This window comes from Sceloporus occidentalis, unplaced genomic scaffold (genome assembly GCF_023333645.1).
Source record: "Sceloporus occidentalis isolate IW3139 unplaced genomic scaffold, rSceOcc1.0.p SCAF_3, whole genome shotgun sequence".
Taxonomy (NCBI): Eukaryota; Metazoa; Chordata; class Lepidosauria; order Squamata; family Phrynosomatidae; genus Sceloporus; species Sceloporus occidentalis.
The window spans coordinates 232406403-232419014 of record NW_028316983.1 but is presented as its reverse complement, the minus strand read 5'-3'; the positions used below and the strand labels follow the sequence as shown (position 1 = coordinate 232419014).

General features: G+C 48.9%; 1 protein-coding gene across 1 annotated transcript in view; it reads left to right on the top strand.

Moving 5' to 3' along the window:
* The window catches only part of MRPL13 (mitochondrial ribosomal protein L13), a 31245-nt gene extending 30821 nt beyond the window's left edge, over positions 1–424 (top strand). The window contains exon 7 of the mRNA XM_089517891.1: positions 223–424. Coding sequence (XP_089374017.1) covers positions 223–247 — 25 coding nt within the window. The 3' untranslated portion in view covers positions 248–424. The remainder of the gene's footprint in view (positions 1–222) is intronic.
* The last annotated feature ends 12188 nt before the right edge of the window (positions 425–12612 follow it).

Below are 12612 nucleotides of genomic sequence, written 5' to 3'. Positions count from 1 at the left end.
GATTACCTCCAAATTTACAACTGATCATTTAAAAAATGATCAACACCAAAGTTCTCCCTTTCTGCTTGTTCTTTGCTGTTTTATTGCATAACTATTTAATAGCAAAAATTAATGACCAATTAATTAAGGTTCCAAAACACAAACTGTAGTTTAGAATACCTTGATTTCATACTCTTGAAAAAAAAGTATCTGTAAATGTATTTATCATCTTTTTCGTTACAGGCCTGAAGACTTTCGGCAAAGGTAGTGGGAGGAGTGTAACAAACTGGAATGTGGCGCCTGCATCCCTTCTCTCTTCAAGCTCCCAGCACTTTGCAGCCTGGCTATTTGCATAAATGTTTAATTTACCAGCTTTAAATTGAAATGTTTTTTCAGGTGTGGTCAGTATTGTTTGGTAAATAAATATCTAAATCTGAGACTCATAGACATTTGTACTCTTTTTTTAAAAAGCACACAGTACTTGTTACTGCATTTTTTGGCTTCCTTGTTTCTCTTGAAGATCAGATGACAATAAATTACTGAAATATCTAAATTTTCATATAACATTCTGGACTTTGGATGACCTTATTATATGGCAGACATTCCACATGATACGTAAAACATTTGAGCAAGAAGGCTGGCTGTTGTCATATTCCTTCTGAAGCCTGGAGTTAACCAGTGATCTCGCACTTCATTTCATGCACCCTCTTCCAGCAAAGGCCTTTTGCACATGCATCCCTTGGAGAAGTGGGGAGCTGCATGAGAAGCACCAATTAATAATAGAGGACTGGCACAGTCAATTTCAATTCTGTCCATCACGTTTGAGAGACAGGGCAATGAATGCAATGCCCTGTCCTCTTCTTTCAGGAGGAAAAGAGAAGTCCTTCAGTCCATGCTATCCCACCCCAGTCTCACTCATATGCTAGATACCCCATCCTGGTGCCTTCTGCTAGCTGACAATGAGTGGCATTGTGGGCAACATTTCTTCTTCTTTTGCCACCCCCTATTTCTGGAATCGCCTCCCTGCAAACTTGTGGACGGCTCCTTCTCTCGCCATTTTTAAATCCAAATCAAAAACATTTTTGTTTTCTAAAACTTTTGGAATCTCAGATTAAGGTTTTATATTTTTACTGTAATTGATTGTCTGTTTTATTCTGTATTTTATGTTTGTATGCGTAGCTTTTTTTTTTTTTTTTTGCATTTTAGTTTACTATTGTATTTTTAGTATTTTATTTTATATTTTATATTACTGAAGTACTAAATTGTAGTTCCAGAAGCTTTATTCAGTTGTAAAGTGCCATGTACATCGATGGTGCTATATAAATAACAACAATAATAACAAGTTTGAAACCCCCACCCCTGATTCAAGAGGGCATCTCTATTCCAAATGTTATTTATTGGATTGGTTAAAGTTTTGTTTTATGCTGCGTTTTGCCATGGGCTCTCAAAGCAACACAGTTAAAATGCAAATAAAACAATGTGACCAAACTTTTAGCAATCAAATCCACTATACCACACCATAGGAACCATTTGTATGTCAGAAAGGAAATAAAATTGGGATCAACAGCATTCTAAAGCATAAAAAGCCTGTTTTCTAAAACAGAACTAGGTGTTTCCATATACATACACACAGTTGCACGCTCAGCATCCTCCCATTTTATACACAACTTGAAACTGGAGCCAGTGTGGTTAGCTAAAATTAAACAATTTAAATGAACTGTAAAACAGTGCTATTCAAAGTGGTGATGCCTAGATCGGTGCCAGTCCCCAAGCTATTGGCTGCTGGTTCCCACAAAGCTACAAACTGTTGAAATCAATGGGCAAAAATATGGCTCTAGACCCTGGCACACTGGAAAAGGAACTCTGCAGGTCCCCCTGCCCTTCAGATAGGCTTTTGCCTATTTGGGCAGAATGAACCTTCAGTGCCAGAATTACAGATTGGGCATTTGAGGTAGGCAGTTCATCTATCCATCTTTGGGTTTAAATGCTTCACGTTTGCTCTAGTTTATGAGTCCATATGGTAAAATCTGTAACTCCTAGGATTTTTTTTTTTTAAGAATGAATTTTGGATGAAAACTTGGAGCTACACATCTGTCTCTTACTACTTTTGGCACATGTATGACAATGAAAATGTCTTAAAATGGGTTACGTGGGCATTGCCAGTGACTTTATCAGAGGGTTCCCCCCCCCCTTCACTGTTTGTAGAGCAGTTTTCCTATGATCTCAGTTCTTTAGCGAGAGTGAATATAGCTATCAAGACTATAAATTTGCAGTTCAGTTCTGACACTCTTAAAAGTCAGTCCCTGTGGCCAAATCAAATACTCTGGCATCTGTTCTTGTTACATGAGAATCACTTACATTTAATGCTGTTGGCCAAAATTAAAGGTTCAGAGTTAACAATAAGTGATACATTTTTTTTGTCGTGCTGGAAGAACACGTGGCATTAATATAACCAGTATGGATTTCATACAGCCCAAGAACGTCTTTAAAAATAATAACACATTGTTCATAAGGATTTTATTTTCTCTCTCTCTCTCTCTCTCTCTCTCTCTCTCTCTCTCTCTCTGAAACCAGTTTTAGGTTTCAATCCCCATTCTCACTTAGAGTCACTATGGTTAATTGTCCATTTTTAAAACCTTCAACCGGAAAGGCCCTGGTTAGGGCCTGGAGGAGCTCCCCCTCCTGAAACAAACCCACTAAACCACGTGCACTGTCCTTAACGAGTCTGCATTAAATAATTAAATAACTTGAGTTAGCAAAGAGATATTATTTTTAGCCAGTCCTGCTGCAGTTGTGTTTGCCTGTCTAAAGCAGGCAAGATAAGCAGCAGCTGACTCCAAAATCCCTTACTGAGGATGTATCAACAGCAAAACAGAAAAAGGTGGAGTATAGGTAAGTGTGCTTCACTAGTTCTTTCCAGCATGTTTTTAAAAAGCACAGTTCTAGGGGTTTGGCCATCAAAATGGAAATCATAAGAAAAGTAAAGATAGTGAAACAAAAAAAATCATCTTTGGTGAATGTTGGAAGAAACCTTTAAATGCTCTCTAGAAGATTGAAAATGTATTTATGCACATTTATTTATGCAAGGCTTACCTAACATGTTTGTTTCATGCAGTGAAAAGACTCTTGCAGTGACCAAGGATGGCATCTCACCTCTAAATGCCTGCCTTGAGTCGGCAATGGGATAGATGAGGGAAAACAAACTCAAGTTGAATCTAGAAAAAATGGAGGTACTAGCGATAGAATCCCTGGGCTCAGGCAGAGAACTTTGCCAACCTGTCCTAGACAGGGTCACACTTCCCCTAAAGGATGAAGTGCGTAGTTTGGGAGTACTCTGCAGTTGTCATCTCAAATAGATGCGACGGCTAGGAGTGCTTGGTATCAACTTCGTTTCATACGCCAACTGCACCCCTACCTGGCCCAAAGGGACCTTGAAGCAGTGGTACTTGCACTGGTAATCTCTCGTTTAGACTTCTGTAATGCACTCTACATGGGGCTACCTTTGTACCAAGTTCAGAAGCTTCAATTAGTTCAAAATGCAGCAGCTAGATTGGTCACCGGAGCATCGAGGTTTGACCATATAACACCAATACTAAAATCTCTGCACTGGCTGACGATTAGCTTCCAGGTGCAATACAAAGTGTTGGTTATTACCTTTAAAGCCCTAAATGGCTTGGGCCCAAGTTACTTGAGGGAACGCCTCTCCCTACACAATCCGCCCCGCACTCTCAGAATAACTGGGAAGAAATCACTAGACTACGTAAATACCAGTCTAGTGACCACTTCCCACAGAGCATTTTCTGCAATGCCCCCCAAGTTGTGGAATGATTTGCTGGAAGAGATTCGTCTCATTACCACCTTGGATGCTTTCAAGAAGGCACTGAAGACGGATCTCTTCCAGCGAGCCTACCCACCAAACCTGCTGTAAAATTCTCACCTCTGTCAGTATTGTATGTTTTTTTACGGAGAGTCAACTAGCTGTATTGTACTGATAGCAATGTATATGGACAGGTTGCTTACCTGTAACGGTATTTCTTCGAGTGGTCATCTGCGAATACATACAAATGGGTTTCACTGCGCCTGCGCAGTGCTGTTCGGAACCTACTGGAATCACTGGGCAGAGTTTACTCTGCAACATATTGAAACTTTTTGGCGGTAACTCCGCCCACCCGTTATAAGGCCCCTGCCTTCCCGCTCTTTTCCCCAGTTCCGCAATTTTTCCGCCAAGCAGGCGAAGGAAGAGAGCCAATGAGAGCAGGACACTGAGGGGATGGACGGGTGGGATTTGTATGTATTCGCAGATGACCACTCGAAGAAATACCGTTACAGGTAAGCAACCTGTCCTTCTTCTTCGTGGTCTCTGCGAATCATACAAATGGGTTTAGACTGACAAGCTTAGGTAAGTGGCGGAGGGAGTGTCCTGAGACCAAAGCTATGGTAAACCAAAGGTGTATTTATTATAAATAAACACCCTGAACCATAAAGAGTCAGTCTTTTGTTCATGCACAGATAAAATAGCAATAAGTTTGCTGAACCTGAGAAGGGAACAGAGGTCATGCAAGACCGATCCCATAAGACTTGTGCAAATCAACATTCAACAGTATAAACAGTGTAAACTGTATAACACAAATACATCAGAAGTGCAATCAGTGCAACCCCGAGACCAACACAGCCCTCCCGAAAGCTGCGTCTCGGATGGCCCTGGTGTCCAACCTGTAATGCTTGATAAAGGTGAGGGGTTGGGACCAGACAGCAGCCTTACAGACATCCTCCAAAGGAATCCCAGATAGGAATGCTGAGGATGCCGCCACAGCTCTTGTGGAATGTGACCGAACCCTGCCAGGGAGAGGTTTGCCCAGCAGTTCATAGCAGAGGTGGATGGTACTAGCCACCCATTTGGAGAACCTCTGCGTAGACACGGGCAACCCCTTCTTCGGTTCCGAGTAGCATTGAAAGAGTCTCTCGGACCGGCTGGAGGCAGCGGTTCTGTCCAGGTAAAACGCCAGCGCCCTCCTGACATCAAGGGAGTGCAGGCGTCGCTCCTCATCCGACGTCGGATCAGATGCTAGAGTGGGCAACACAATGTCCTGGCACATGTGGAAGGCAGACACCACCTTTGGCAAGAAGGTGATGTCCATACGGAGGACCACCTTGTCCTTGTGGAACCTCAGGAATGGTTGGTCCCTCCGTAAGGCACAGAGTTCGCCCGCACGACGGGCAGAGGTGATGGCCACAAGGAAAGCGGTTTTCCAAGTCAACAGTCTCAAGTCCGCTGTGGCCATGGGTTCAAAGGGCTTGGATTGGAGAGCGGACAGTACCGACTCTAAACTCCAAGCCGGTGTTGGTACCGACACAGGAGGATATAGGTTGGCACAACCCTTCAGAAAGCCCTTCACCAAGGGATCTTTAAAGAAAGACACCCTCCCCCCGAACTGATATTTAGCACAAATGGCAGAAAGGTAGCCCTTGATGGATGTGAGGGACAGCCCTCCCTCCAAAAGCGCCATCAAAAACTCCAGCACCACTGGAGTGGAAACCTGTGCAGGAGACAAGCCCTTCTGGTCAAGGAAGAGGCAAAATCTCCTCCATTTCAGGGCATAAGAACGCTGGGTGGAAGGTTTTCTGGCAGCCAGGATCACCGTCCTAACCGATTCCGGCAAGGCGGTCAGGGCCGGATCTTCCAGGCCACCAGCGGCAGGCTCTCGATGTCCGGGTGGAGAATTCGTCCGTCCTGGATCGACAGCAGGTCCGGACGGGGGTCGAGGCGGAGGAAGCATCTCCCGGAGAGGTGGAGAAGGGATGCGAACCACGGTTGTCTCGGCCACCACGGGGTGATCAGGATCGCCTGCGAGCGGTCCGTTGTCATTTTGGACACCACCCTGACGAGAAGAGGGAATGGAGGGAAGGCGTAGAGGAGCTCCCCCGTCCAAAGGAAAGCGAATGCGTCTCCAAGGGATCCGTCGAATCGCTTCCTGGAGCAGAACTGGGGACAGTGGCTGTTCCAGCTGGTCGCGAAGAGGTCGATCCGGGGGGTTCCCCACCGATCGAAGAGGTCGCGGACCGTCTCGGGATGGAGCCTCCACTCGTGGCACACCGATGGAGATCTGCTGAGGCGGTCTGCCAGCTCGTTGTCCTCCCCGGGAAGGTGAATCGCCTGGAGGAGGACACATCTTTGGATGCACCAATCCCAGATGCGGAGCGTGAGGTCGAGCAGGGTCCTGGACCTGGTACCACCTTGCTTGTTGATGTAGTACATCACGGTGGTGTTGTCCGTTCTCAGGAGGACCACTCTTCCTGAGACAGCAAACTCGAATGCCCTCAAGGCCTTCTCCACTGCAAGCATCTCCAAAGCGTTGATGTGGAGGAGCTTGTCTTGTGCGGACCACCTGTCCTTGATGACAAGGTCGAGCAGGTGGGCGCCCCATCCCTCCAGGGATGCATCGGTTGTCAGCGTCAGCTGTGTCTGGGGCTGATGGAAAGGCATCCCGGCGCAGACGTTGGAGCCGTCTAGCCACCATCTGAGGGAAGCGGCTATAGGTCTGGGTACCGTGAGCCACTTTGAAGGTGGGTCCTCCAACGGAAAGAAGACGGAGAGGAACCAGGATTGGAGAGGACGAAGACGCAGTCTCGCCCAGGGGGTGACGAATGTCGTTGATGCCATGTGGCCCAGGGCGACTTGGACGTCTCTGGCTCTTATCCTTCTGTGTGAGATGCACGGCCTGAGGGACGTAGCCAGGGCCTGAAACCGGTCCGGAGGAAGGAAAGCTAGGCAGTTGTCGGAGTCGAGGATGGCCCCGATGAACTTGACCTGTCTGGTCGGCGTGAAGTGGGACTTTTCCTTGTTGACCACCAGCCCGAGGGAATCGAAGAGGTGCAAGGCGAATGAGACTGCCTCGTGTAGCTCTTCCTGGGATTCGGCTGCAAACAGCCAGTCGTCCAGGTAGGGAAAAACCAAGAAGCCCTTCTGATGAAGGTATGCCACCACCGGTGCCATGCACTTCGTGAAGACTCGTGGGGCCGTGGCCAAGCCGAACGGGAGCACGTTGTAGTGGTACGAGTCGGAGCCGACAGCGAAGGCGAGGAATCTCCGGTGGGATTCTCGGATCCCGATGTGGAAATAGGCGTCTTTCAGGTCGACAGTCGCAAACCACAGGCCCTGGTGGAGGAGAGGCAGAATGGAGGCCAAGGTTACCATTCGGAAGCGACGGTGGTTCAAAAAGAAGTTCACTTGTCTCAAGTCCAGGATGGGCCTAACGCCACCATCTGCTTTAGGTACGGTGAAGTACCTGGAGAAAAAGGCCCGAGGATGTTGGTCGGGCGGCAAAGGGGAGATTGCCCCCTTACAAAGCAAGGTGCGCACTTCGTCGAGAAGGGTGTCCGAGGGGGGAGTGGACATGAAGGCTCCAGTTGGAGGGAGCTCTTGGAACTCGAGGGCATAACCCCTACGGACGATGTTAAGAACCCACGAGTCCGATGTTATAGAAGCCCAGGCGTTAACATAGGGCCTCAAGATGTCCAAAAAGAAGAGGGGTGAAGGGGAGACGAAGCGCGCTGCGTCCCTTCAGGCTCTCTTCTTCCCCTGGTCGGTATCCTGCCGGCGGGACTTGCGGTACCGAGGCGGGAAGGTGCGACGGCCAGAGGAGGAGGAAGACTGCGAAGGGAAGCGCTGTCTCTGAGAGCCTTGGTGCTGGGGCTGTCGGTCCCGGGAGAAGGTCCCTTGTGACTGACCTTGCGGCTGCCACGGGCGCTGTCGCTTCCGGAACGGAGAAGCCGGTGCTGAGGACATGCCGTGCTTCTTCGCCGCCGCCTTCATCCTGAACTTGCGGTTCAGGCGGTCGTCGGTCTCGGCGTGGAAGAGGCCGGTCCCGTCGAGCGGCATGTCCTCAATGGCCGCTCTAACCGTCGGGTTGAGGTCGGAGGCCCTGAGCCACGCGTGGCGCCGAAGAGCCATGGCAGCTGACATGGACCTCCCGGAGCAGTCCGCCATGTTCCTGGAAGTGGTGATTAGCCAGCTTCCGATGGAGTGCGCCTCGTCTCTGATCTCCACCAGCTGCCTCTGGATGTCATCTGGGACGTCCGGAACCATGGGAGAGATCCGTTCCATGAGGGTGTGGATGTAGGCCCCCATGCAGGCGGTGTAGTTGGCGGCCTTGACCCCAAGAGCCGAAGCCGAGTAAGCCTTTTTTGCCAGTCCATCAATTTTCTTTGCCTCTTTGTCGACAGGGGAAGTAGCCTGCTTCGGAACGAAGCTATGCTGGGCTCCCTCCACAATGGCCGAGTTTGGTCTGGGGTGTTCTGCCAACCAGGAGCAACTCGCCGGGGCGACCCTATAGAGGGATTGGACCTTGCGGGAGGGTGCCGATAGGGCGGCCGGAGCATCCCAGGACCTTTTCACGATGGTCTGGAGAGAAGGAAGGAGAGGAAGGCATGGCGGAGTGGGGACCCATCCATGCACCCTACGCTCGACCGGGTCCTCTGCGTCGTCCCCCGCGGCTGCGAGCTCGATGTCAAGGGCCCGTGACATCCTGACCACGTGCTCTGTGAAGGCCCTGACGTCGTCCGACGGCGAAGACGGCCCTGGGTTGTGCATCCTCTGAGGGGAGGCCGAACCCGAGAGGACATCCTCGTCCGAGGGTGCCTCCGAAGGTGGCAGCGGTTCGTCTTCAGAATCCAGGTCGGAGGAGAGGGGGTCCGTCACCCTGACCTGGGATCTCGGGCGGGCGAAGTCCACTGACGATCGGGAGCGTCTGCGGGATGAGGACGGCGACCTCTCACGAGTACGAAGTGGAGACGGCGACCTCTCGCGTCTACGGGACGGCGATGATGACTTCTCGTAGACCGACACGGTGGGAACCGATCTGGCCGGGTCGGCTCGGTCTACGGGGTGGGGGTTCAGCCTGGTGAACTCCCTCAGGGCTCTGTCCTCCGGCACCGACATGTAGTAGCGGCGCGACTGCACGTCATAAAAGAGGTCCGGGATCCCCTGTATGTGGGCCAAGTGACCTTCATCATCGGTCGCCGGATGGGAAGGAGACCGATGAACAGGAGAGCGAGGGGCGTCACCCGTCCCGTGGATGAAGTCCAAGGCCGGGGGAGGCAGGGATGTAACCGGGGTCCCCTGGTCTACCGGTGTCGGTTCCTGGTATGGAGCTGGCAAGGCGGAGGCGCGGGCCTGTCTGGAGTGGGAGCGCTCCTTGTCCTTTGCCCTCGGCGGGTCGGTGGTGGGCCGATCCTTGGAGGGCTTGGCCTTTTTAGGGGCCGGATCACGGTCAGCCTTGTCATGGTGCCTCTTCTTCCCAGGCTTGGGAGTCTCCTCCGATGGGAAGAACGGGTTGTCCGGGAGGTCCAGGAGGACAGCAGTCGGTGTCGATGATGAAGGCCTCGGGGACCTTGCTCCTTGAACCGGTTCGGTATGCTCGCTAGGCATCGCATGCCGTGGTCCCTTGGATGCCTTGGAGGACGAAGGCGAGGCGAGATGGACCTCCGGTTTGGGAGCCTCCTTGGAACGGGGGCCCTCCGATCCCTCCTTTGGCTTGGAGGCCCGTTCGGTACCCTCAGTCCCCGATGGCTTATGGGGGCGCTTGGAGGGTTTGTCGGTGGCACTGGGCGGTTTGGAGCCACGGGCCACATCGGAGGTGGTGGAAGGAGTCCCGGCCGGGACACACACCACGCTGGGGACGGCGGCTCTCCCCGATCCCACGCTGGAGACACTTGCCCGAGAAGATGAAGCGGGGGGCGGCAGAGGCGGGACAGAAGAAGACCGCGGACCCCTTTCTTGCAATTTCCCCAGGGCAATCGCCGAAGTAAGCCGGGACTCACGGTTTTTCCGGGCCTGGGAAGAGAGGGATCTGCAGAGTGCGCAGGCCTTGGGGTCGTGGCTTGGACCAAGGCAAAGCAGGCAGGTGGAGTGCGGGTCCTGAACGGGCATCTTGCCCTTGCAAATGTCGCACTTCTTGAAAGCCGCAGGCATTTCAAAGCCGCCAAGTCGATGGGAGATCCGAAAACAAGGTCAACAGCGAAGTTACAAGGGGCGGGAGACAAAGAATGGTCAAGATACAGTCCGAGGTCAAAAACGAAAGTGATTCCAAGCAAGCAAAAGCAAGCGAAGGTTCCTCTGAAGCAGCTAGCGCGGCGGAAAAAAGGAACTGGGGAAAAGAGCGGGAAGGCAGGGGCCTTATAACGGGTGGGCGGAGTTACCGCCAAAAAGTTTCAATATGTTGCAGAGTAAACTCTGCCCAGTGATTCCAGTAGGTTCCGAACAGCACTGCGCAGGCGCAGTGAAACCCATTTGTATGATTCGCAGAGACCACGAAGAAGAAATATATTTATGCTATGTATTTAATATTGTTGAAATATGTTTTTATTGTTGAAATTTGCTGACTGCTGTAATCCCGCCTCGATCTGCAGGGAGAGGTGGGAAATAGAAATAAATTATTGTTGTTGTTGTTATTATCATTATTATTTCTCATGTGTGTATTGTTAGTTTTGAATTGGAAGTCTGCTGAAACATATTGAACTTCTCTTCTTGTTTGTGACGTTATGAACCTATTCCATATTTCTGCCCATTTATTTCTTCCTCGGGAACCAGGTAAGCTGGAATTCTACTCAGTTACACATGTGTTGTATTTAGTCACACATGTGTAACTAAGCACTGTCTTCCAGCCCAAACCCACTCTAACCAATTTTTGTGACATAGGAGTGCAACAAGGGTCCTGCTTTCAGTTGTTGCAGCCTCATTTGCTGATGGGACAGGAATGGAAATATCATCCACCTACATCTCAATCACCATTAGAATGGACCTCCTTCTCTTAGTGTGGTTGATGCCCAGTAAAGTAGGTTTGGTGAGGGAGTTATGACTGTGGCACAACTGTGACTATGTAGGGATAGTACATACAAATTATGTACACTCTAGGTCAGGGGTAGGCAATCTTTTTGAGCCGGGGGCCGGGTTGCTGTCCCTCAGACAACTGGGGGGCCGAAGCCAAAAAATAAATAATTAAATGATTTTTTAAAAAATTAAATATATAAATAAACCAGGACAAATGTAGGACAAAATTTTCAAATGGAAAACACTTTTTTAAAAAAAATGGAGGACACGCGAAAAAATTTGCTGATTTTTTTAAAAATGTTAATATAAATGCATGTTTCTGAGGCTTCTATAGACAATTGCCCCCCAAAGGCCCCGGCGGCAATCGGCGGCAGGACTGGGCTGGGGCTGGTCCCAAGGCCTCGCTGGGCCGCATCCAGCCCGCGGGCTGCAGGTTGCCTACCCCTGCTCTAGGTCATGCATCCACAAATGTCCTGTTGAATTCCAGTCGTAATAACTAGGAAGACATCATCTCCATTAACTGAGGTGTACGACTCGCCACTCAGCCATGAAACCCACTGGGTGAGCTTGTCCAGGTCACACTTTCACAGCCTCAGGGGAAGGCAATGGCAAATCTCCTCTGAACAAATCTTACCTAGAAAACCTCATGATAGATTCACTTTAGAGTTGTAAGTCAGAGATTATTTGAAGGCTGACAACAACATCAACAAACCTGTACTTCAAAGTTCTGGTTGAAGCAGAAGTGTTAGCTGTGTGTATGGCCCTCTAAATATCATCCACGAACAGAACAAAAAAATGGAAGCAAAGTGGAAGACTGAAAGGAGACAAAATCCCACATGCTGTGCAAGGGTCAAAAACTTTTTATTTCTTAAAAAGTCCAGAAGATCCACTTTTATAAAGGATGCAGACTGCAACTCCAGAAATTTCTGAGAATTGCCCCTGAAGAAGACCAATTGCTGATAAGGCTGAAATGTGTTGAGCTTTTTAAGAAATAAAAGGTTTTGACCATCACACAGCACATGGGACTTTGTCTTCCTTCATTCTTCCTCTCTAAATATCACTCCACAGTTGTTCATGTTAGACCATAGCGGTGGTCCATGCTACATTGATTTATGCTCTGTGTGCTTTCTATATCTAACCACAAAGAGGCAGATTTGTTAAAGCAATTTCTGCCCCTCTCTTGTGTCCTCATATCCATTTTGTATAAACTTTACTCTGAAGTGCAAATATTGTGATATCTCCCACACCATTTAGCAAACTGGACTTGCAGTCCTGACATATGAAATGTGAGGGATAATTCCCACTCAGTTTTAATTTAGGAACAATTCCAACAGCCCTAGTATGCAATATTGGATGGGGTCCACTGCCAGTCAGTCAAGTAGTGTGATTTATGCTACTTCTGGATTTCTTATTATACAGCATGCTTAGCTAATGGAGCAGATAGCCATCTAATGTAAATTTTCATCATTCCAAAAGCCCCACCAGCTGCAAGATTAGTTCATGATTTGGTTGCGGAAGGGCAGGGGAATGACTTGTTAAAATATACACTGTCAAGATCTTGGACAGGATATTAAGTATGACTTTGAGAATGTAATTTTAGGAACTTTACCAAAGCAACAAAAAAATCAGTGCTAAGAACCACAGTTTGCACCAATAAATATGCATCAAAACTATGTATAAGGATATTTGGGGGACAGTGTATGTTCTTGGGAGTATATATTACACTGTAGTCAACCTGACACAAAGGGAGTCAAGTTTCATACAGCATATTAAGTTGGTATTCAACTTAATGAATAAAAAAATCT